Genomic DNA, 27,445 nt, shown 5'->3' with positions numbered 1-27,445 from the left:
CTGTTTTCAAATGATACATGGCTGCCAACATTATTATTTTAAGAATGACTTTACCTCACTCAGAAAGCTGTTGTTACGTGAAAACCAAACAAAGGATAAAATATTGGTTATGTAAACTAAAACCTGGCATAACGCAGAACTATAAATGTATGTCATTTTGTCTCAAGTCATCCCGGTGTCTCAAGTCAAGAATAAATCGATGTCAAGGATATTGGATGATAGTTTTGTGGATCACTTCCACTACTCTTCTTGTAAATGGGTGTGACCTGTGCTTCGTTCCAACTATAGCATACACTTTTTCGTTTGAGGAATCTACGACCGATTACAGTTGGAGGAGGGGCCAATTCATCTGCTGATTCAGTACAGACTCTGATATGGAATCCATCGGCCCCTGGAACTTTGTTCAATTTTAATGGTTCCAACTGTTTCTCAACACATATGACACTAACACTTATATATTGAAATAATCAGCAACCAGGTACATAAAAGAAATTTAATTTCTTAGCCAGTTTCAGGCACCTAGGGCCTTCTTCAAAAGGTTAGAACTATCGTATTATTTGCCTGAAACCGGTTAAGAAATTAAATTTCTTTTATGCAGTTGGTTGCTGATTATTTTCATGTATACAGCTATAGTTGCTGAAGAAAATTAGTAAAATACTAACCTAACACGTCTTTCACTCATCTTTTCAGTACCACGACAGTTTTGACACGAGACTGCTGAACCAGCAGCACACGGAGGCACTATTGTATCAACTGTCACACCATTTGTTGTGGCGTAACTTTTGTTGCTTACGGGAACATGACTTCACGATATAAGTGGTAGTGTCATTTTAGTGGCACGTGGAAGTTTGTCTGTATATTGTATCTTTCACCAAAGATCTTCATTTTAGAAGCGCAAGTGCAGAACAGGTGGGGGTGTGTTTGTGTTTGTATTCGTTGATTGTAGTTGTTTGAGTTTGGTAGAGTGAAAGGGAGGTGTCAGATAGGATAAACTTTGTCACGTGTTTGATGTTATAGTGTGCAGTTTTGTTTGAAACAGAACTTCCTGTATAGTATTTATTTTCTGTAACATGGATTTCTTATACGAGAAAAATGCGTCATTTGAAACGGAGAAAATTTTCTTGTCAAGATACTTTCAAGAATTCCGATTGTCACTGGAGACGGTGCCAAACACTGTAACCATTACAAAAAAGAAACGCAAGAAGAAAAATCCCAATGAACATAGTCTCATTGGTAGAAAGATTACTCCGGAGGAGCATAAAGAGCTCGCGGAGAGGTGCAGGTCAGTGCATGTTTTATTATTTTTCGATACATTTGTCGTATTCAACAGATATTTGTATATGGGACGTGAAAAGAAGTCTAACATGTTCATTTAATTAAAATGCTATACAGTTACTTACTTTTTTAACGTTTTCCCTTGGAACTATCATTTTCGATTCCCCCACGCCTCTTTCGCTCCGGTCGCCCGGTTTTAAATTTCTGTCTACCGTTGCTTCCTGTATGTATTTTTTCCATCGTAGCGCTGGCCTTCCTCTCCTTCTTCCGGGTTTTAAAACATTTCTTGGCCACCTTTGGTTAGGCGTAGGCCCTACATTTTACGTGCCAGTATCACAGAAGCCCTCTATTCTCCAACGTTTTTGTTATGGAGAACTGTGTATCCATTCGGCTCCATACCTCCTCATTTCGTATCCTGTTATGCCCAGGTAGGTGTAGACGTTTTCTCATACGGTTCATTTCAACTGTTCTAATTTTGTCTGTAACTTTCCGTGATTGGGACACGTCTCGGCTCCTTCCATATAGAGCTATGTTCTCCACCATACTGTGACATATTCTTGTCGTAGTGCCTTTCCGTATATTATTATTCCATATCCGAAATATTCGGATATGGAAGCGTCCGATTCCATCAGTCTCCTATTGACCCATGACGTAATGGTGTAGTGTGTTGTGTGTGACGTCATTACGGTGCGGAGTTTATGAATTGGTTGTTTTTGTAGATGTCATCTTGTGTTTGATGGTTCCCTGTGTGTGTGTGTGTGTGTGTGTGTGTGTGTGTGTGTGTGTGTGTGTGTGTTTTACTACATACACACGGCAACAAACAAGAAAATACGTATAACTAAGACAGTAACATCTCCCTCCAAAAATACAATCAAACTAACGGTGCAGCCGCGGGAAATTGGGGATTTTAGGGAGGGGAATAGCTAAGTATAACAGTAAAAAAGGCACACCACGATCCCAAAACACAAAATGACGAACAAATAAAAAAATTAAAATCTACAGGAATAGGACACTTCCCTTGACCCTTTTTTGTGATGGCCGACCTACTTTACAGTGTAGAAATTTGTTGGTGGTAAGTAATTGTTCTTTTTGGTCTATTTTTCTCGAGTTGTAATGTTTTATGTATTTATTGTGCATTGAATGTGTTTTCATTTACGTAGGGATGTTTGCCTTTTGAATTTTTGAGGTGGTGTTTTCGTTGTTGTAGGTGGTGGTTTTTTCGTATCAGTACTTACTATTGATCTATATATTCCAATTTTCGTAGTTTTTTTGCTGTAGACGTTGGTGTTTTGGTATCATCAGTTGCAGTTGACCTCCAGAATCCATACTGACAGAGAGAGAGAGAGCTATCAAACACATCAAGACGATATCTACAAACACAACCAATTCATAAACTCCGCACTGTAATGACGTCACACACACACCCTTACGTCATGGGTCAAAGCAGACAGGTGGAATCGGATGCTTCCGTTGATCCTTTAGTTTACTGAAAGGCCATCTCTATTGTCAGTGTTCTGAGTTAATAAGCTTCCCTGTCACAGCCATTTCTATATATTACATTACTGAGGTATTTAAATTTATTTAATCTGTAAATTTTTCCATAATCTGTGTTCATTAAATGTGGAGCATCTTTCATATTTCTCATATGTTCTATTTTTGCATATGATATTTGCATGCTGTTTCTCTCCATTCTTTTCAAAATGGTGATTTTTCTTGTTGTCATTGCTATGCCTCTGGACAGTAATGCAAAGATTGTTGGCAAAATCCGAATTCTGAGAGTCTTGCTTTATAGCTCAGTTGCACCAGGTCATTGACTTCATCTTTCCAAGTTTCCCACTCTTGGATCACATTCTAAGAACACAGCTAAACAATAGGAGAGTCGACAGAAGCGTCCGATCCCATGCGTCAGCTTTGACCCGTGACGTAAGGGTGTTCTCGTGTGTGACGCCATGACGGTGCGGAGTTTGGTTTGAGTGTGGCTGTCTCCAGTTCTGCTTTATCTTATTTTATTTACTTTTCTGATCTGTTCGTTCTATCCCGTCAGATTTTTTTTTTAAAAAGACAAAAAACACTAATCAGCTACTGAAGCATCTTCATCTTCTATGGGTTGCAGGGGTTACGACCCCTGGGGAGGTGGGTGGGTATTCGTGCATGGCTGTCTTCACTTACACGCTGTAGCTACAAAAGGCATCTAAATTTGTTTATATTTAGTTTGCCCACCACCCAAAACACCCCATTTGCCGCGCTTGTCCCGTTAGTGTCATTAGGCTTCTTGTGGAAAGTGTGTGTGTTTGTTTTTGTTTCCGCCATATTTGTGACGTCATGGGTCAAAGCAGACGGGCAGGATCGCACGCTTCGATATTTCCCAATAGGAGACAGATAATCTGCTTGTCTTACACCTGTTCTCACACACACACACACACACACACACACACACACACACACACACACACACACACAGCTTCAGATAGGCCTACCTGACATAGGCCTAAAAATTTTACTGTAGATTTTCTGTTCATTGGTACTTGCTGAATTATGTTTCTTGTTTTATCACCTACACAAGACACTTCCAGTAACTGAAACAGAGATGTTTTGTCAACAGAGAAGTATGCCTTTTTAAAGTCCAGGTACACAGCAACTTAGGGGACACATCATGCTTTTCTGTCTTGGATTATGAGCTTTTTGTATTCTATTATTGGAGAAACTTTTTTATATCTATATAATTGGTGGGGTTCTGTGAGAAGTAGGCTACTGTGTACTGAGTGTTATAATTCAGTGACAATCCATTGTGCTTGAAGCAAGCTGTGTATAACAAGGCAAAAATTCCCATTAATGTAAGAGTACAAGATAAATGAACAGTCTTTGGAAGCAGTAACATCTGTCAAATATCTGGGTGTGACTATTCGAAATGATCTCAAATGGAATGATCAGATTACACAAGTAACGGGCAAGGCGAACTTTACATTGTGGTTTATTGGTAGAATCAAGAAGCGATGCAGTCCTTCAACAAAAGAAATTGCTTACAATACATTAGTTTGTCCAGTCTTAGAGTACTGTTCGTCTGTATGGGACTCTTACCAGTTGGGTCTGATTGAAAAGATTGAGAAGGTCCATAGAAGAGCGGCAAGATTCATGACTGGTACATTTAACCATCGCGGGAGCATTACAAATCTCGTAGAAAGTTTGAAGCAGGACACACTTGCAGATAGATGGCGCGCTAAACGGAAGGGGCTGCTCACTAAAATCCGATCTTCGCCGAGGATGTAGAGCATTATTATTACCACCAACTTTCGAATAGCGTAATGATCACCATTCTAAGACAAGGGAAATTAGAGCTTGTACTGAGGCATTCAGTCAGTCATTTTTCCCTCGTGTCATCTGCGGGGGGGGGGGGGGGGGGAATTATGACTTAAGCGCGAATTGTGCCCTCCGCCACACACACCGCTTGGTGGCTAGGGGAGTGTGTGTGTATATATAGTGTGTGTGTGTGTGTGTGTGTGTGTGTGTGTATATATATATATAAAGAAAGATGATGAGACTTACCAAACAAAAGCGCTGGCAGGTCGATAGACACACAAACAAACACAAATATACACACAAAATTCAAGCTTTCGCAACAAACTGTTGCCTCATCAGGAAAGAGGGAAGGAGAGGGAAAGACGAAAGGATGTGGGTTTTAAGGGAGAGGGTAAGGAGTCATTCCAATCCCGGGAGCGGAAAGACTTACCTTAGGGGGAAAAAAGGACAGGTATACACTCGCGCACACACACACTGTGGATGGATATGTGTGTGTGTGCGAGTGTATACCTGTCCTTTTTTCCCCCTAAGGTAAGTCTTTCCGCTCCCGGGATTGGAATGACTCCTTACCCTCTCCCTTAAAACCCACATCCTTTCGTCCTTCCCTCTCCTTCCCTCTTTCCTGATGAGGCAACAGTTTGTTGCGAAAGCTTGAATTTTGTGTGTATATTTGTGTTTTGTTTGTTTGTGTGTCTATCGACCTGCCAGCGCTTTTGTTTGGTAAGTCTCATCATCTTTCTTTTTAGATATATTTTTTCCACGTGGAATGTTTCCCTCTGTTATATATATATATATATATATATATATATATATATATATATATATATATATATAGCATTTGTTGATCGTTTTTAAATGTTTCATTAGCTGCCTTTCCAGTAGGGGGACTAGTACCTTTTTTGTCTCTTATCTACAAAAAGGACAAAATTTGCAATTTGTGAAACTGCAAGGAAAAGATTATTTTGGTATAGGGCAAAGCATTTAGACAGGTTGATTGAAAGAAACTGTGCAAATTGGAGATAATGTTTTTTTTCCGTGAATCCTTTGCACGTGAATGGAAATTGATAGTTTACTTTGAAAGTTATCGGTTTTTGAATACACATTATCAGAGCCTGGACCTGCGCATGACATTGCACTGCATCTCCAATGGAATTGTGTATTTCATGGAAAATTTGCTCCTTCAAATCTCTGGTTCTTCTGGAATACTTTGGATTTGGGGTAACCCCAGAGAAGAAAATCTCCTAGCTGATAAAACTGATTAACAGGGAGGCAATGGAGTATCACCGATTCTGCTGGTGAGACAGTCAGGAAATAAGAGTGTAAGCAAATCCATTGACACTGCAGCTCCAATACTTGTTTCACTGTCCTCCTGGAAGAGTGTTTCCGTATTTGCTTTGTAGGCATTGAGTCCAGTCAGAGAAAATGCTACCAACTCGTCAGCATAGCATTTAGAGTTCACTATCACTGCATTACGTTGTTCATATTCAAAAAAGTAAGGTCTGATTATTGCCCAAGATGGTATTGTACATCAAACTGTTACTTTTCTGAATGGAGAGGGGGTTTCATGTAGGTGATAGGCTTTTCATCAGACCAATATTGAAAATTGTACTAGTTGTAGACAACGCCACTAATGTGAAACTACTTTCCTATTCATCCGTAATCTGTGATGTCTATCTTCATTTTCTCCAAGAACATTTAACATCACTTGGTTAAAGCATATGCGGCTATTGTTACCTTGAGGGTGGAGTGGTAGCAACTTGCATATTCCTGCACCTCCACCACCGCTACTGTTTTACATCTCGGCACATGCACTCATTTAAATAGCACACCATTTGACTATTAAGGCCCCCCACCAAAGGCCACCAACCATGGCCCACCGACTATATCGACTGTTAAGAGTAAAGACATATCTTCTATGGATTGTTGTTGTTGTTGTTGTTGTTGTTGGTGGTGGTGGTGGTGGTGGTGGTGGTGGTGGTGGTGGAGGGGGGGGGTGTAAAAGAAAACGTCAGATTCCACCCATCTGCTTTGACCAATGATATCACCAATATGGCAGAAACGACCATTCAGAACTACTCCCATATCGCGACTATGATGTCATTATATAAAAATGACATCAAATACAATAAAAGATGGAAAAACCACCAAACACACATTCCTCCAAAAATATAATGAAGCTGACAGGACAAGCGGGGTAAATTAGGGGTTTTAGGGTGAGGACAAACTAAAAATAAACACACGCCACTAAACCAAACGACAAAAATGATAAAATAAAATGACCACAACTTTCCCAAAATCAACTAAAAACAATATCCAATGGAATCGAACATTTTCCCTTGACCTGTTATCCTTACAACATCTCCACATATAGCTGTTCCTGATCCAAGATGCCTGAACTTTAGTAAGCCTCATTTCTTCACAACACACTGAACACTTCACGACTTCAGCCAACGGGCCGAATAGCTGAAGAAATTTTATTGGAGACAACGCACTGTCCCCCATCATCGCCGACAACCGAAAACTTTTGACCTTGTCAGTCATATGCAAACTGATTTACCAAAATTCACACACGCTGAACAGAAAAAAAACTACAATAATGTCGACATAACAAAACCAAAATCGTTAACTCACTTAAAAATATTCCGCTGAAAGCACAGTCACTACCAATGCCACACACGTGCAATTCTACCAAGCAAATGAACCCATACGCCTCATAACATGCTAACCATAAACACACCACCAGAGAGAACCACAGATCGCAACAATATGCCACCTATAAACACGCCACACACGCAAACTAAACTGAAAACATCACCTAACACACAACACATAAACACACCAAAAGAGAGCACCACCAATCGCATCAAAACGACACCTACAAACATGCCACTCTCACAAACTAAGCTCCCCGCCATTATGACGTCACGTACCACAACAGCCTTATGTCACGGGTCAGAGCTGACTGGTGGAATCGGACACTTCGGTTGACCGATGGTGGTGGTGGTGGTGGTGGTGGTGGTGGTGGTGGTGGTGGTGGTGGTTCAGTCCATAGACTGGTTTGCTGCAGCTTTCCATGTTACTTTATCCTGTGCAAGCTACTTCATCTCCAAGTAACTACTGCAACCTACATCCTTCTGAATCTGCTTAGTGTATTCATCCCTTGGTCTCCCTCTGCAATTTTTACCCTCCACACTTCCCTCCAGTATTAAATTGGTGATCTCTTGAAGCCTCAGAATGTGTCCTACCAACCGATCCCTTCTTCTAGTCAAGTTGTGCTACAATTCCTCTCCTCCCCAATTCTATTCTGTACGTCCTCAGTAGTTATGTGATCAACCCATCTAATCTTCAGCATTATTCTGCAGCACCACATTTCAAAAGCTTCTATTCTCTTCTTGACTAAACTATTTATCGTCCATGTTTCACTTCCCTACATGGCTACACTCCGTACAAATACTTTCAGAAAAGGCTTTGTGACACCTAAATCTGTACCCGATGTTAACCAATTTCTCTTCTTCAGAAATGCTTTCTCTGCCATAGCCAGTCTATATTTTATATCACCTTACTTCGGCCATCATCAGTTATTTTGCTCCCCAAGTAGCAAAACTCATTTTCTACTTTGTGTGTAATTTCCTAATCTAATTCTCTCAGCATCACCCGATTTTATTCAACTACACTCAGTTATCCTTGTTTTGCTTTTGTTGATCATCTTATATCCTCCTTTCAAGACAGTGACCACTCTGTTCAAATGCTCTTCCAGGTCCTTTGCTGTCTCTGACAAAATTACAATGTCATGGGCAAACCTCAAAGTTTTTATTTCTTCACCATGGATTTTAATTCCTACGCCAAACTTTTCTTTTGTTTCCTTTACTGCTTGCTCAATATACAGATTGAATAACATCGGGGATAGGCTACAACCCTGTCTCACTCCCTTCCCAACCAGTGCTTCCCTTTCACGCCCCTCAACTATTATAACTGCTGTCTGGTTTCTGTACAAGTTGTAAATAGCCTTTCGCTCCCTGTTTTTGACCCCTGCAACCTTCAGAATTTGAAAGAGAATCTTCCAATCAACATGTTGAAAGCTTTCTCTAAGTCTACAAATGCTAGAAACTTAGGTTTGCATTTTCCTAATCTATCTTCTAAGATAAGTTGTAGGATCAGTATAGCCTCACGTGTTCCAACATTTCTACAGAGTCCAAACTGATCTTCCCCGAGGTCTCCTTCCACCAGTTTTTCCATTCGTCTGTAAAGAATTCGCGTTAGTATTTTGCAGCCGTGACTTATTAAACTGATAGTCCGGTTATTTTCACACCTGTCAACACCTGCTTTTTTGGGATTTGAATTATTATATTCTTCTTGAAGTCTGAGGGTATTTTGCCTGTCTCATACACCTTGCTCACCAGATGGAAGAGTTTTGATGTTGTCTACTCCAGGGGCCTGTTTTGACTAAGATCTTTCAGTGCTCTGTCAAACTCTTCATGTGGTATCATATCTCCCATATCCTCTTCATCTATGTCCTCGTCCATTTCCATAATATTGTCCTCAAGTACATCGCCCTTGTTTAGACCCTCTATATACTCCTTCCACCTTCCTGCTTTCCCCTCTTTGCTTGGAACTGGGTTTCCATTTGAGCTTTTGTTATTCATACAGGTGGTTCTCTTTTCTCCAAAGGTCTCTCTGTAACTTTCCTGTAGGCAGTATCTATTGTACCCATACTGATATTTCTCTACATCCTTACATTTGTCCTGTAGCCATCCCTGCTTAGCCATTTTGCACTTCCTGTCAATCTTATTTTTGAGACATTTGTATTCCTTTTTGCCTGTTTCATTTACTGCATTTTTGTATTTTCTCCTTTCATCAATTAAACTCAGTATTTCTTCTGGAACCCAAGGGTTTCTATTAGCCCTTGTCTTTTTACCTACTTGATCCTCTGCAGCCTCCACTACTTCATCCCTCAAAACTACCTATTATTCTTCTACTGTATTTCTTGCCTCCATTCCTGTCAATTGTTCCCTTATGCTCTCCCTGAAACACTGTACAACCTCTGGTTTAGTCAGTTTATCCAGGTCCCATCTCCTCAAATTCCCACCTTTTTGCAGTTTCTTCAGTTTTAATCTACAGTTCATAACCAGTAGATTGTGGTCAGAGTCCACATCTGCCCCTGGAAATGTCTTACAATTTAAAACCTGGTTCCTAAATCTCTGTCTTACTATTATATAATCTGACACCTTCCAGTATCTCCAGGCTTCTTCCATGTATACAACCCTCTTTCATGATTCTTGAACCAAGTGTTAGCTATGATTAAGTTATGCTCTGTGCAAAATTCTACCAGGTGGCTTCATCTTTAATTTCTTACTCCCAATCCATATTCACCTACTACGTTTCCTTCTCTTCCTTTTCCTACTGTCGAATTACAGTCACCGATGACTATAAAATTTTCGTCTCCCTTCACTATCTGAATAATGTCTTTTATGTCATCATACATTTCATCAGTCTCTTTGTCATATGCAGAGCTAGTTGGCATATAAACTTGTACTACTGTAGTAGGCATTGGCTTTGTGTCTATCTTGGTCACAATAATGTGTTCACTATGCTGTTTGTAGTAGCTTACCCGCACTCCTATTTTTTTTTTATTCATTATTAAACCTACTTCAGCATTTCCTCTATTTGATTTTGTATTTATAACCCTGTATTCACCTTACCAGAAGTCTCGTTCCTCCTGCCACCGAACTTCACTAATTCCCACTACATCTAACTTCAACCTATCCAATACCCTTTTTAAATTTTCTAATTTACCTGCCCGATTAAGGGATCTGACATTCCACGCTCTGATCCGTAGAACGCCAGTTTTCTTTCTCCTGATAAAGGACTACTATATTGTGTAATCCCCATAGGTCTGCAGTTGTGAGTTGTAGACTTGTAGTGGCAAACAGAGACAAAGTATGCTTCCATTCCTTATTTTCATGAAAGTTTAATTTCAAAACAGTAGTCACAACACTGCTTAGAATATTGACAGTTATTTTCATCTGTAATTTGAGGAACAGTCATCTATTGAAGCATGGTGAAGTTGTAAAGGTATGTGTCAGTAGCAAGTAACTTCTGCAAGCACTTGAAGCGTTCATATTTGAACAAAAGCTTGTGCAAGTTTACTTCTGCAAGTCGATTAGGTTATTTAATTTGAGGAACTTGCTGCAAGTGGAAGTTTACAGTGCCGTACTTAAAAACCAGAGCTGCCACCACTGGTAATGCATTAATATCATTGAAGGAAAATTGTGATGAAAAACAAAAAGGTTCTGAGAATGTCACAACTTGTTTCCAAACTCTCTTGTCTATTGTAGGCCTGCAATGAAATATTCGAAAACAGAATATAGAAATATGGCAGGCTATATCACAAAGATATTGCCTTTTAGTTATTCTTCAATTTTTGCAAACCCTAGTTATTACTTTCATTACAAATGTAATTCATATATGTTTATGCTACCATGAAGAAATCGGCTAAAATTTATAGACATTTGTGCTGCTATTTTGCTTCCTTTTCTGGTGAAATAAAATAATCCATAAGTTCGTTGCACACTTCATTAGCTGACTATATTCAGTTACATGTGTTTAAGGGTTTTTATGGTATATTTAGCTGATCTGTCTTTGTGTCCTTTTCGACACAGGCATTTTCATACCAGTGTTGAACACACAAAGCTACTAAAAGTTTGAGAAAAACTTCCAGCAACTGGCATATTTGGCAAATACTTGTAGCAAGGTGCAAGAAACTGTTTCCCGTAACTTGCATAAGCTGCTTCTGGAAGTTGATGAAACTCGTGAACATTTACTGCCCATACCTTTTCTTCCACAAAAAAATCATAGTAAATATCCTGTTTTTGTGGCCATTATCATTTAGTCTCTGTACATTTATCTGATTAAAATTTTGAAAATTGGAAATTAAAAATATAACTATAACACTGGTTTGGTACTGCATGTGACCATAATTCTACTTGTCTAAATTTCATATGGCAACCTTGAGTGTGAGTGTTACAGTGCTTTGTTGAGTCTAATAATTCATTTTTAGGCTAACTATTGTTATTACTAGTTTGCCACAACAGAGCCACAGTTTTTTCTTGTAAGGAAGATTTTCTACAATGAGTTATAGTGGCATGAATGAGACATAAATTCTTGCTGAACTTTTAGTAAACAATGAATTATCATAGTTCAGTGATTTCAAGTCAGATCACAAGGAAATTTAAGAGGGTTCAAATGAAGAAGAAACAGAAGGCAGTGAAGGAACAAACCATGCAGGCTACTCTCCGAATATATATGTTATAAATTTCGATAGAGTGTACCTTGCAGCAGCTCTGAGCCAATGTAGAAGGGATTTTGCCAACATAGTCCATGAACCTCAGAGAACAACTGCTGGTGGGAAACTAACTAATATATGTGTGAATCATTCAAGAAATTTTTCGCTCCTGAAATTGTTAGGAAAATTGTTGAGCACACAAATGAAGCAGCTCAAAGAAAAAATGTATCTCCAGTTTGCAATTCTAAAATATATGCCTTAATGATAATTTTACTCGGCTGATCACCCGAGAAGATTTCACGAATTTTAATTTTAATGAGGATTTATCAGTACTTGAATATTTCATTATTGGATTTACTGTCAAGTTTAGTGGGAAGAGCTGTATATGGAGGAAGTACGAGTAGGACAAAGTGATTCATTTTGATAAGGACGCCAGGCAAAAAGACATGCAAGTGTTCGTTACTTCATCAAAAAAGGAAATCCACATAACCCTATACCATAATTCCACTGAGAGAGAAATAGAGGCCATAGATCAAATGCCTGGACCATACTCTTCAAAAGGAGGTACAAGGAGATAGCCACTGTCATTGATTTATAGACTACTTGATATAGCTGTACTAAACTCATACACACTATTAAAGACAATGTGTCCAAGTGGAATGAAAGAAACCCAACACCGAAAATTGTATCTGCATGAATTAGGCCTTGAACCTTTGAAACCATTTGTAGAATAGTGATCCAAGGACTTAAAAGGACTCCAATTGCTTATCATTTATGATATGGGAGTCTTCCTTGCATATAAATGAGTAATTATCAAAATTACTCCAAATGAACTAACTAGGAAAGCAGTGTTTCTGACTGAAAATATTTTCATGAAAGTTTTCAGTATACCATAACCCGTATATGTGAGAGTTTTTTAATTATTTTTTAAATTTTTATTTATTTATTTTTTTTTAAACTTTCCGTCAAGGGCAGAAATTTATTATGCAGGTACAAGATCAAAGAGAGTGTAGAAATTTTGGACAGCCCCTTATAGCCTGTTGTTGTTGTTGTGGTCTTCAGTCCTGAGACTGGTTTGATGCAGCTCTCCATGCTACTCTATCCTGTGCAAGCTTCTTCATCTCCCAGTACCTACTGCAACCTACATCCTTCTGAATCTGCTTAGTGTATTCATCTCTTGGTCTCCCCCTACGATTTTTACCCTCCACGCTGCCCTCCAATACTAAATTGGTGATCCCTTGATGCCTCAGAACATGTCCTACCAACCGATTCCTTCTTCTGGTCAAGTTGTGCCACAAACTCCTCTTCTCCCCAATCCTATTCAGTACCTCCTCATTAGTTATGTGATCTACCCATCTAATCTTCAGCATTCTTCTGTAGCACCACATTTCGAAAGCTTCTATTCTCTTCTTGTCCAAACTATTTACCGTCCATGTTTCACTTCCATACATGGCTACACTCCATACAAATACTTTCAGAAATGATTTCCTGACACTTAAATCTATACTCGATGTTAACAAATTTCTCTTCTTGAGAAACGCTTTCCTTGCCATTGCCAGTCTACATTTTATATCCTCTCTACTTCGACCATCATCAGTTATTTTGCTCCCCAAATAGCAAAACTCCTTTACTACTTTAAGTGTCTCATTTCCTAATCTAATGCCCTCAACATCACCCGACTTAATTCGACTACATTCCATTATCCTCGTTTTGCTTTTGTTGATGTTCATCTTATATCCTCCCTTCAAGACACCATCCATTCCTTTCAACTGCTCTTCCAAGTCCTTTGCTGTCTCTGACAGAATTACAATGTCATGGGCAAACCTCAAAGTTTTTATTTCTTCACCATGGATTTTAATTCCTACGCCAAATTTTTCTTTTGTTTCCTTTACTGCTTGCTCAATATACAGATTGAATAACATCGGGGAGAGGCTACAACCCTGTCTTACTCCCTTCCCAACCACTGCTTCCCTTTCATGCCCCTCGACTCTTATAACTGCCATCTGGTTTCTGTACAAATTGTAAATAGCCTTTCGCTCCCTGTATTTTACCCCTGCCACCTTTAGAATTTGAAAGAGAGTATTCCAGTCAACATTGTGAAAAGCTTTCTCTAAGTCTACAAATGCTAGAAACGTAGCTTTGCCTTTCCTTAATCTTTCTTCTAAGATAAGACGTAAGGTCAGTATTGCCTCACGTGTTCCAACATTTCTACGGAATCCAAACTGATCTTCCCCGAGGTCGGCTTCTACTAGTTTTTCCATTTGTCTGTAAAGAATTCGCATTAGTATTTTGCAGCTGTGGCGTATTAAACTGATTGTTCGGTAATTCTCACATCTGTCATCACCTGCTTTCTTTGGGATTGGAATTATTATATTCTTCTTGAAGTCTGAGGGTATTTCGCCTGTCTCATACATCTTGCTCACCAGATGGTAGAGTTTTGTCAGGACTGGCTCTCCCAAGGCCGTCAGTAGTTCCAATGGAATGTTGTCTACTCCGGGGGCCTTGTTTCGACTCAGGTCTTTCAGTGCTCTGTCAAACTCTTCACGCAGTATCGTATCTCCCATTTCATCTTCATCTACATCCTCTTCCATTTCCATAATATTGTCCTCAAGTACATCACCCTTGTATAGACCCTCTATATACTGCTTCCACCTTTCTGCTTTCCCTTCTTTGCTTAGAACTGGGTTTCCATCTGAGCTCTTGATGTTCATACAAGTGGTTCTCTTATCTCCAAAGGTCTCTTTAATTTTCCTGTAGGCAGTATCTATCTTACCCTTAGTGAGATAAGCCTCTACATCCTTACATTTGTCCTCTAGCCATCCCTGCTTAGCCATTTTGCACTTCCTGTGGATCTCATTTTTGAGACGTTTGTATTCCTTTTTGCCTGCTTCATTTACTGCATTATTATATTTTCTCCTTTCATCAATTACATTCAATATTTCTTCTGTTACCCAAGGATTTCTACCAGCCCTCGTCTTTTTACCTACTTGATCCTCTGCTGCCTTCACTACTTCATCCCTCAAAGCTACCCATTCTTCTTCTACTGTATTTCTTCCCCCCATTCCTATCAATTGTTCCCTTATGCTCTCCCTGAAACTCTGTACAACCTCTAGTTCTTTCAGTTTATCCAGGTCCCATCTCCTTAAATTCCCACCTTTTTGCAGTTTCTTCAGTTTTAATCTACAGGTCATAACCAACAGATTGTGGTCAGAGTCCACATCTGCCCCTGGAAATGTCTTACAATTTAAAACCTGGTTCCTAAATCTCTGTCTTACCATTATATAATCTATCTGATACCTTTTAGTATCTCCAGGGTTCTTCCATGTATACAACCTTCTATCATGATTCTTAAACCAAGTGTTAGCTATGATTAAGTTGTGCTCTGTGCAAAATTCTACCAGGCGGCTTCCTCTTTCATTTCTTAGCCCCAATCCATAGCCCGTAACGCGAGGAAGTTTTGGCCTTGGTTGTTGCTCCTGTGTAACCTAAAATAATTTGATGCTCCTAGGGTTAAAAACAAATTTGAACATCTTATTTGGCATTACATGTATGTCTTCCACTACATTGTTGCATCTGCCCAACTGAAATTGTGTCAAATAGTTCTGTTTCTTACACAGCATGATAATACATGCTGTAATGTCGAATTTCTGCTTAAAATATTGATAATACGGCTGCAGTGGGGTGGCTAGCCAGATGAAGCTACAAGCGCAGGCTGCAGGATGGGGTGGCAGGCAGGCTGCGGGAAGCAGAAAATTGGGGTTTTCGTAGGTGGGTGGAATGTGTCTTGTCTACAGCTAGGCAGCACAATATGGAGGTCCCAGTGGCTTGGTAAAAGGGTGATGAATTGTAATATTCTACAGAAGACACACGAAATGCCTTACAGCCATGCGCTACATGAAGACTAAACACAGCTTACTGAACTCATCATCTAACTGACACTTACAACACATCAAATGAAAGCAAATGATGCCAGCAGTTACAAGTAGTAGTTACTTTTACTGCATTTACTATGAAACAATTTGTTAATAAGTATAAAAATTTTATCTTTTTATATGCAAACAGTGCTGTAACTATGAATACATCCATATCAACACACTTCATAAAATCAGCGTAAGTATCCTGTCTGTGATCCAACAAATTCGTATGTTTAGTTTGTAACGTGCGCATGGGGCGCACAATACTCGTTAAAGCCTGTACTATGGTAAGTGAGCGGGGTTCACCTTGTGAGAAAGGAATTTCGTATAGATATCGACCGTGTGTACCTGAATGGTGGCAAATCAGACTTACACCCACTCTGTGATAACAGTGATCAGTCAAGTAAGTTCGAAATGCAATTACACGTCAGCATGGACAAAAAGCAAAACTGAAGATGCTACCAATTTAATAATAATACGGTTGCCAGCCTAATTAGGCATTAACTAAGTTTCCTCCCTGTACAAGTTGGTATATATTCATGCAAAACAACAAGTAGTAACACTGCATAATATAGTAGAATTTTAGAACCAGAAAATCTATTGGGCTGATAGTTTTACTTTCCGTACTGATATGGAAAAACCATGAATACATAACACCACACTATAATGTATACTACAAAACTTTATACTGTCTATTAATCTGATTAAAATCGGGCATAGGTTACCCTAGAAATAGCACTTTCGAGCTACACACAAAATGTCAATTTTAATAAAGATAAAACACTGATAAATTTTGGCTTTTATATTGACTTTAACTTTTGCTGGTTAAACCAATTTAGAACACTTCAGAATTCAAATGAATAAAGGGGGGGGGGGACTCTGAAACTGTTATGATCACTATATAAAAAAAAATTGATTACTGAAATTATTATGCATTCAAGATTTCCAGTGTATGAGTTACTACTCTTTTTATCTTATTTACTTCTCATTTAAATACCTTTATATCAGTCTTGAAATAATTAAACTTCATTACTATATCAATATTAAAGTTATCTTTCAACTTCATTAGACCTTTGTTATTCATTTACTGGATCATTAACAAAACAGTTCTTTAAACACCATTCTAACATAGTTAGGTCTGCAAGTAATTATTGTTGTTGTTGTTGTGGTCTTCAGTCCTGAGACTGGTTTGATGCAGCTCTCCATGCTACTCTATCCTGTGCAAGCTTCTTCATCTCCCAGTACCTACTGCAACCTACATCCTTCTGAATCTGCTCAGTGTATTGCTCTCTTGGTCTCCCTCTACGATTTTTACCCTCCACGCTGCCCTCCATTGCTAAATTTGTGATCCCTAGATGCCTCAAAACATGTCCTACCAACCGATCCCTTCTTCTAGTCAAGTTGTGCCACAAACTTCTCTTCTCCCCAATCCTATTCAATACCTCCTCATTAGTTACGTGATCTACCCACCTTATCTTCAGCATTCTTCTGTAGCACCACATTTCGAAAGCTTCTATTCTCTTCTTGTCCAAACTATTTACCGTCCATGTTTCACTTCCATACATGGCTACACTCCATACAAATACTTCCAGAAACGACTTCCTGACACTTAAATCTATACTCGATGTTAACAAATTTCTCTTCTTCAGAAACGACTTCCTTGCCATTGCCAGTCTACATTTTATATCCTCTCTACTTCGACCATCATCAGTTATTTTACTCCCTAAATAGCAAAACTCCTTTACTACTTTAAGTGTCTCATTTCCTAATCTAATCCCCTCAGCATCACCCGATTTAATTTGACTACATTCCATTATCCTCGTTTTGCTTTTGTTGATTTTCATCTTATATCCTCCTTTCAAGACACTGTCCATTCCGTTCAACTGCTCTTCCAAGTCCTTTGCTGTCTCTGACAGAATTACTTCTTCTCCATGAATTTTAATACCTACTCCGAATTTTTCTTTTGTTTCCTTTACTGCTTGCTCAATATACAGATTGAATAACATCGGGGAGAGGCTACAACCCTGTCTTACTCCTTTCCCAACCACTGCTTCCCTTTCATGCCCCTCGACTCTTATAACTGCCATCTGGTTTCTGTACAAATTGTAAATAGCCTTTCGCTCCCTGTATTTTACCCCTGCCACCTTTAGAATGTGAAAGAGAGTATTCCAGTCAACATTGTCAAAAGCTTTCTCTAAGTCTACAAATGCTAGAAACGTAGGTTTGCCTTTTCTTAATCTTTCTTCCAAGATAAGTCGTAAGGTTAGTATTGCCTCACGTGTTCCAACATTTCTACGGAATCCAAACTGATCTTCCCCGAGGTCCGCTTCTACCAGTTTTTCCATTCGTCTGTAAAGAATTCGCGTTAGTATTTTGCAGCTGTGACTTATTAAACTGATAGTTTGGTAATTTTCACATCTGTCAACACCTGCTGTCTTCGGGATTGGAATTATTATATTCTTCTTGAGGTCTGAGGGTATTTCACCTGTCTCATACATCTTGCTCACCAGATGGTAGAGTTTTGTCAGGACTGGCTCTCCCAAGGCTGTCAGTAGTTCTAATGGAATGTTGTCTACTCCCGGGGCCTTGTTTCGACTCAGGTCTTTCAGTGCTCTGTCAAACTCTTCACGCAGTATCGTATCTCCCATTTCATCTTCATCTACATCCTCTTCCGTTTCCATAATATTGTCCTCAAGTACATCGCCCTTGTATAAACCCTCTATATACTCCTTCCACCTTTCTGCCTTCCCTTCTTTGCTTAGAACCGGGTTGCCATCTGAGCTCTTGATATTCTCTCCAAAGGTCTCTTTAATTTTCCTGTAGGCAGTATCTATCTTACCCCTAGTGAGACAAGCCTATACATCCTTACATTTGTCCTCTAGCCATCCCTGCTTAGCCATTTTGCACTTCCTGTGGATCTCATTTTTGAGACGTTTGTATTCCTTTTTGCCTGCTTCATTTACTGCATTTTTATATTTTCTCCTGTCATCAATTAAATTCAATATTTCTTCTGTTACCCAAGGATTTCTATTAGCCCTCGTCTTTTTACCTACTTGATCCTCTGCTGCCTTCACTACTTCATCCCTCAGAGCTACCCATTCTTCTTCCACTGTATTTCTTTCCCCCATTCCTGTCAATTGTTCCCTTATGCTCTCCCTGAAACTCTCTACAACCTCTGGTTCTTTCAGTTTATCCAGGTCCCATCTCCTTAAATTCCTACCTTTTTGCAGTTTCTTCAGTTTCAATCTGCAGTTCATAACCAATATATTGTGGTCAGAATCCACATCTGCCCCTGGAAATGTCTTACAATTTAAAACCTGGTTCCTAAATCTCTGTCTTACCATTATATAATCTATCTGATACCTTTTAGTATCTCCAGGATTCTTCCAGGTATACAACCTTCTTTTATGATTCTTGAACCAAGTGTTAGCTATGATTAAGTTGTGCTCTGTGCAAAATTCTACAAGGCGGCTTCCTCTTTCATTTCTTCCCCCCAATCCATATTCACCTACTATGTTTCCTTCTCTCCCTTTTCCTACTGACGAATTCCAGTCACCCATGACTATTAAATTTTCGTCTCCCTTCACTACCTGAATAATTTCTTTTATCTCGTCATACATTTCATCAATTTCTTCATCATCTGCAGAGCTAGTTGGCATATAAACTTGTACTACTGTAGTAGGCATGGGCTTTGTGTCTATCTTGGCCACAATAATGCATTCACTATGCTGTTTGTAGTAGCTAACCCGCACTCCTATTTTTTTATTCATTATTAAACCTACTCCTGCATTACCCCTATTTGATTTTGTATTTATAACCCTGTAATCACCTGACCAAAAGTCTTGTTCCTCCTGCCACCGAACTTCACTAGTTCCCACTATATCTAACTTTAACCTATCCATTTCCCTTTTTAAATTTTCTAACCTACCTGCCCGATTAAGGGATCTGACATTCCACACTCCGATCTGTAGAACGCCAGTTTTCTTTCTCCTGATAACGACGTCCTCTTGAGTAGTCCCCGCCCGGAGATCCGAATGGGGGGACTATTTTACCTCCGGAATATTTTACCCAAGAGGACGCCATCATCATTTAATCATACAGTAAAGTAATTATTATTAACACAAAATTTAAATTTTCATTTCGGGACACTCGGATTGCACAACATTTGGAAAGGACCCTGTCTAGGTTAGTTGTGAGGATAATTAAATGATGGGAAAATTCTGGTAAAATTTAGGTTATTATTGAACAGTTCACTCTATGGTCCATACGAATACAGTACTAAGTTTCAACCTGCTTGTATCGATGCGGCGGTTGACGGGCGGTGAGATGGCGAGGCACGGAGCACACATGCAACCACAGCTATGGCTCTTGACGTATCGGCACTTTAATTCTTCTTTGCGTCGCAATACTTTTCCACTTAGTGCCTATGGACTTTTGCCATGCAGTGTGGGCATTGGAACGGCATACCCGAGGCTCAGTGAAGCTACGTCTTCCAGGAGAGCCTCCTCGCTCCAGAAGGTGTTGCTCAAACCAGTGCCAAACTCCAACTACTACTGAGCCTGTTGTGCCGTGCAGTGCCCGCGTGCATTTTCCCGTGCTCGCCTGCCATCCACCTTTTACCGCTCCCTGACAGGCCGGGTATTCACCCGAGGTTTTGCATTCTACATATCCTAACACATTGCCTACGTATGGACCAGACGCACAGTTACGATTTTAAACATCTTACAACAGTTTCAACATTTGTTACATTTCAGTTCTATCACAATATTACTTGACATTTGACATAAACACTAATATTCACATTGAAACTCGTTTACAGTTTTCTTAACATAATGGCATGAAACAAAAAAGAAATGAAATCAGAACATTAATTACACAAGTTTATAGAAAATTCAGAAGAAAAAAAAAAAATTACTTATATGTACAATAGTACAGCGCCGTTGTTGTTACAAGTTAACCATATCTGATGTTTGTAATGTATTTAAACTCGTAATTTGACTAGGAACACATTGTCAGATGTTGAGCAGTGGTCATGTGGCTAAGTATTTAAAGTAATGTGCACAGCAGAGCTCGAGGTCTTTTATTTAGTTTCATGTCGAGATAAAGTCTTCTTGCCTGTGTTAATCAGAGTGGTGTGATCGGTGAGTTTAGGGAAACCATAGAGCCGCAGGACCTCTGTCTGTATTAGTGGGACTTAGAATATTTTGTGGCTGTGAGCTGAACACTTGAATATATTTCAGGACATTGAATTTTCAAGTGGCCTCTGTGATTGATTCTTTTGCAACCATACAAACATTACCATAATTTAGTGGTTCATAAGTAGCTGTGAATTTTTGTAGTTTTGCTGCATTATATGATTTCAAATGTGTGACAAATTTGGTCTTTATTTGTCTTGATGGTCTTGACATCGTGAGCTTTAGATTTTTCTGTGAATGTTAATGAGATTTTGTGCAAACAGAGTCTATGATTTTGCTACTGATGCTTTGTGAATTAATGCACAATTCCACACATGCTACTGTCTGGTGGCCTAAATGCTCTGCTTGCCTATGCAAACTATATTATGCACCACTACTTGAATAAAAAATGTGAAGCAGTCATAAATCCAAAGATTATTTTGAACACTACAGTGCTTTACTGTATATGGTTATGCTGGTGGTGGTGTGCCGTTACCTTCCTCTGACCTTTGACCTGATTTACCAAGCCAGTTATGGGGGACCTACAGTTTAGCATGAGTTCCAAACCATGGTGCAACTCAGCATTTTTCGCGTTGAAAAACATTGCCAGAGGGGAAAGAAGTGGTAGGTGACATATCCTACGATTGATAGGGGATCGGATCCGAGGCATGTGGGTTTGCAGTCTGGCCCTTTACCACAGAGTCACTAAGCCACACACAGTTGAACTATTAATTTACATGAATCCACCATTCACAAATATGTTTATGTGCTTACTGAAGCAAACTTTTGCTTCAGATTGCAAACAGTGTGCATTCTTTCCTAATATTTGACCATTACACAATGTATTTCTTGCATTTTATCACATTTCTCATCTAATCAAAGGTTACAGGATTAAAATTGTTGTCAAAAATGGGCGTAAAAGCGATGGTGCACAAGCATCCCCTACTGACGTCAGGAAGTTGTGCTGAAGTTGTAGGCCACGCAGTTTCCACACTGGCTATCACTCTTGTCCTATTGTAATTGAGTTTCTCATTCATGGATACAATTTGTGATAGACAGCCACCAATTTGTTGCATCTGGGGCTCATCCGGAGTAGTTACAACAATTTCATTGCAGACTGTGTAATTACTTTTTATAGGGGGTCACTAATTGCTATTTACATTTTTCAGGATGAAAATAATGTATGTTATCTTAAAGAGACATTGAGAGTAACCTACCTCCACCCCCCTCCACCACACACACACCATTTTTAGTTTGCCTTGCCATTAAACATAATTGTTAATTAGGAATTTGTTTTCATTTCAGTATTTCAAAATTAAAGGTTCCTGGTGAACCAGAGCAAATACCTGATGTGTATTTAGATGGCATGTGGTACTTGAATGAAACTTGTGCAGTTCCAAATGGGTGTAATTTGCGGACGCCAAAGTTTCTGAATGAAAGAAAGCTATCACGGAATCTCCCATATTCCAACAGAATTTTTCATGTAAGTGCACGGTTTTTAATAAGTTTGTAAATAATATTAATTTTAGAGCTTCGGATGATATTTATTTTGTGTGTAGAAAAATATTGTTTGGATAATCTCTTACCAGCTTCATCAACTTCTAGCTGAGAATGATAATGGATGTATCTGCACCATTACTGGATGATGATGAAAAACAACCTAATCATTATGGCCCATAAAGCAAATATGCAATAACAGCCTCAGAATCACTTGTTCTCCTCAAATAAATGGTTGAGCTTCAGAGCTGTTTACATGGCAGAATATTTTCACTGTATAGGTTTAAATTTTTTATAAGTTCAACCATGTTAGTGTGGAACAAATTAGCACTGGGCTGGTGTGCCAGTCAGTATGTCAAGAGGTGAACCGCAGCAAGCCTCACAACAAGACAGACAAGAATGCAAGTGCTGCTGTGATACTTTACAAGACACTGTGAGGTAACGCTATGTAACTTCACTGTCCAAATAGCACTACCAAACTGAATGTAGACGACGTGACCAGTGAAATTGAGGGGATTTCAGACCTCAAGAACACATTCTGTCATGCTGCGATTCTGTCAGTGTTGTTAGAGCCAGAGATTGACAGTGTATTAAGTTTCAGTGAAACCATGACGAGACTGATGACTGACAAGCCTACGACTTGCTTGCTCACTTAAACACTGAGTCTTGATGCATACCACAGCCTTGGTCTGCCATTGCTACCTATTGGGTCACCACGGATAATGTGCAAGCTGCTGTCATCACACTGATCAGGCTAGACACATCCGAGTACCCACCTGACCAATTTGTGAGCATCTGCTGCAGTCTTGGTCGATCTGTGATGGATTACCAGGGCCTAATCTTCACAACGGAGTTCCTGGACCACAGTCGGCAGTCATGACCTGAAAACACCACAGGCTGTCTTAGAGAGTGCTGGAGTGGGACACTACTTGGTCACTGTGGAACATTTGGGCATGTAGTACCTTTCTTGCCCCACTGTCACTGCCAGTACAGCATGCGACCAGGGCACTGAACTGTGGTGGTGACGACATGACTTGCTGATGAGGTGTCGAAACTTCTCCATGGCACATGCGCTTATGCCTGGTCACCAACTGCAGCTGTGTAGACACTTATACCTCTGTACATTTTGCACAAATATAAATGTTGTTCTAGATACCGCCGTATTACTGACACATCCGGGTATGCACTGGACCACTCAACCTTGCTCTGCTCTCGACCTCCTGATCACAACACCCACCAGCCAGCCCACAGGGCACAAAAAAGCTAAAGGAAGCTAATAATGGTTACTTTATTTGATGCTTGTGGAATGGTTTTGAGTTCCGCATGCATACAACAGTTGATGAACATACAGCATTCCCATTCTGAAGATCATGACTGATCATTTCCAACAAATATGCAGAACTGAATGCATGTGTACAATAAGATTGCACTTTACCAACAGTCTTAACCAATATCTGCCAGAATGTTGTTCTGCTCTCCAAACAATGGAGATCTGCACTGTGTGACTGTTTCTCTCCCCCTCCTGGAATCACAGTAACAGGGATGGTGTTTCGAATGATTATACATCATTCTCAGAGAGATATGGTTCTAAATGAGATATGAGAAAATCGCAGGATTGGCAATCTTGTGAAGCTGAGTACATCTGAAGACTAATTCTTCAAATGAACATTAGTTGTAACTGAAACTTCCATAATATATTTTGTGACAAATTTTAATTCTTAATGTTATTGGCATGTTCTTCACATACTATAATGAATTACTAATACCATATTTTGTCAGAGAACAAATTTGTTGTAAAATTGTTGAATAGGAGAAAAAAGTTGTGTAGTCATCACAATTTTTTTTACAGTTAACAACATACTAAAAATCCACATCAGTATGATGCGAGTGCGGTGGTGAGGGGGCATTTACCGGTCATTTTTCATTTTTTTTTACTTGAATATCTTGAAACCTGTGGCTTCCTGGTACACAATCAAAAACTATATTTCCTACAGAAAAGCCATCTTAATTTTTTCTCTAGGATTAATAGTTTCTGTGTTACAGAGATTGAAACAAATGCATATGATTGAAAATATGTTACTGGTATAAAATTGGTTACTGTGAAGTGAGGTTGCTTAAGAAAAGATATTAAATGTATGTATTGTGCATAAGAGCAGTAGAGCAATATTGAAAGTTTAATTGTGTTGTGGGGGTGTAACAGGGTGGAGGATAGAAGCACGAGAGAAGGTATACTGCTAGGTCGTCATCACACTCTTACCACCTTAAAAAGTCTGCAAACTATGAGCAAGCTGATGATTCCCCACTCGATCTACCCAACTATATCACAAGAAGCAGCAATGGAGTGTTACACCAACTCTCCACAGTGCACCTTACAAATTACTGACAATGCTGTGTGCAGACATGCCCAGATGTGTTTATTTTCCACAACATGCATTTACATTACAGGGAATACAGATACCAATAATACTAATGCAAGAAAGGAACGTGGACAGAATCTACATAAATTCCTGTGCACTACTCCACATTGCCAAAGGGGAAATTGATTCTTTGTCATACGGTATGGCAGCTATAGCATTCTTATGGGGAAAGCAACTTCCCCCAACATGATCACTGCTTGCTTTCCATTTTGCAGACTACATCCACAGTATTTGCTGTCCAGCTCTGAGCTCTCTCTGAGCACTATGGGACCTAACTGCTGAGGTCATCAGTCGCTGTCCAGCTCTTTTATATGAGTTGACATAAATAACTTCACTGAGTATGTGTTTACATTGTAGTTATTTTCAGTTTATTAAATGAGTGCTAATTTCCAGTTGGTAAGTGAGCTGTTATGTTAAGTGTTGAAGAGCTGGAGCTGTCAAAAGTGTTGTACATAAAAGCTCACTTAATAGCTGAAAATAAGTACTCATTTATGTGATCTGAGCCTTAACTGACACATGAGGGTGGTTTACATTGTTCTCAGAATGGAATAGAAAAAAAGTACTTACATCACTGAAACTTCTTTAATTTTTCAACGTAGTCTCATTGTAGATTAATGCACTTGGTCCAACGATGTTACAGTGTCTTGATCCCATCTCGAAAATGAATTTCCTCCAAACCTGCAAAATAGTTGCGAACTCCAGCTATCAATTCTTCGTTTGAAGTGAATCTTTGTCCACCAAAAAAAAAAAAAAATAAATAAATAAATTCAGTGTTGGGAAGAGATGGAAGTCTGACGAAGCCATATCAGGTGAATAAGGTGGGTGTGCAACAATTCGTACCTTAGTTCGTGTAATGTTGCCATGGCAACAGCACGTTTGCAGGTGCGCATTCTCTTGATGAAAGGTGACTTTCTTCCTTGCTAAACCTGTCCTTTTTTTGTGAACTTTTGTTGCAATTTGTCCAGGGGGATAGCCTAGTATTCTCCAGTAATTGTTTCCCAGTAGGGAGATAATCTACAAACAGAATCCCTTTCACATCCCAGAACACTGATGCCATGACATTTCTCGTCAAAGGAATTGTCTGCTTTCTTTTGGTGGCATAGAATCAGCATATTTCCACTGCTTTGACTGCTGTTTTCTCTCTGGGGTATAGTAGTACACCCAAGTTTCATCTGTGGTCACAAACAAGAGCAAAAAATCTTGTTCGTTTCTCCTAAAATGGGCCCAACATTGTTCCGATATGTCCATTCTCATGCGTTTTTGATCCAGCGTCAAGTCGCGGCACCCATCTTGCAGATAATTGCTTCATTTCTAATTCTTCAGTTAACATGCGATACACCCTTTCATATGACAACTGGCATGGGTGAGCAATTTCACACACTTTCAATCGGCTATCCTCCATGACTGTTTTGTGCACTTTTGCAATGATTTCTGGAGTAGTGACACATCTTCGCCGGCCACTGCATAGATCATCATCTAAGCTCTGCCAACCAAATTTAAATTCATTTGTCCACTTCGCAACAGCAGAATATGAAGGAGCAGAGTCCCCCCAGTGTATTCTGGAAATTGTCATAATTGGCATGAATGTCCTTTGCTTTCATACCTTTCTTTACGAAGTACTTGATCACTTCTCAGATCTTCTTTTTTTCTCATCCCCCCCTCCACCCCCCAAACCCATCTTCACAAATCACTACGCGGGAATAACGACAGAGCCACAGCTCTCTTCCAAGAGTACTTACGTGGCACGTGTTTACAGGCAGCAGTCCAATTAATATCATGTGAACAACTCATTGTGCTAGCGCTGACTTCTCATGGTGATTCCGAAAACTTTCCAAACCACCCTTGTATATGCTGCTTCCAAAGTTCTCTGGTATACTGTCAAATCGAGTTGTTGCCATGACATTTCTGCGAACAACTGTTCCACCATCAGATGATGCTGATGGAATGAATTGTCTGCTGTGTGCTGACAGTATTTATGCCTGCCAGTCCAGTGTTCAGGCTTCGCTGGGCCTGTGCGGTTTAGGCTGTGTGTCTGCAGTGATAGGAGGGAGAGTCTGTTGCCTTCTACCACCATCCCTGTCACACCTCGCATCTGAATGTCATGTCCTGTTTTGATGGAGCTTAGTATTGGCTCCTATGCCTAAGTTGGAATCCTGTGTCCCTGTTGATGGAATTATGTCACAGAGTTTTCAATCATTTCTTTGAAAATGGAGTTCCAAAATTTATCAGTGGTTTGCTGGTAATTCATTTGATGTTCATTTCCAGTGCATTGTTCTGCTATTCCAGACTAGCTGGGCAGCAGTAAGCAGGTTGGGCACCCATGTTCTGTATGTTGATCTTAGATTGTGCTGACCAGTTGTCCAATATAAGTTGTTTCTCATTTGAACAGTTCTCGGGTATCCGACCTGGTAGCATCGTAATTTCTCCACAATATTTTGGCAGATGTACATGCTGCCATCTTCAGGTGGTGCCTGACGAATGCTGTGCTGTTCCTCTCGGCATCCTATATATAATAGCCATTACCCCCTCCAATGTTCCTCTCCTGGTGTCTTCGGTGCAGCCGGCGCGGTGGCTACTGGAGGTGATGGG

The 27,445-nt window shown here is 39.6% G+C and overlaps 1 protein-coding gene across 1 annotated transcript in view; it reads left to right on the top strand.

Annotated features, from left to right (window-relative positions):
- Positions 1–882: 882 nt before the first annotated feature.
- LOC126203092 (snRNA-activating protein complex subunit 3-like) overlaps positions 883–27,445 on the top strand; it is a 73,380-nt gene continuing 46,817 nt past the window's right edge. The window contains exons 1-2 of the mRNA XM_049937335.1: positions 883–1,282; positions 22,248–22,425. Coding sequence (XP_049793292.1) covers positions 1,071–1,282; positions 22,248–22,425 — 390 coding nt within the window. The 5' untranslated portion in view covers positions 883–1,070. The remainder of the gene's footprint in view (positions 1,283–22,247; positions 22,426–27,445) is intronic.

This window comes from Schistocerca nitens, chromosome 9 (genome assembly GCF_023898315.1).
Source record: "Schistocerca nitens isolate TAMUIC-IGC-003100 chromosome 9, iqSchNite1.1, whole genome shotgun sequence".
NCBI lineage: Eukaryota > Metazoa > Arthropoda > Insecta > Orthoptera > Acrididae > Schistocerca > Schistocerca nitens.
The sequence above is the reverse complement of the archived record's forward strand: the minus strand, read 5'-3'. Positions and strand labels throughout refer to the sequence as shown.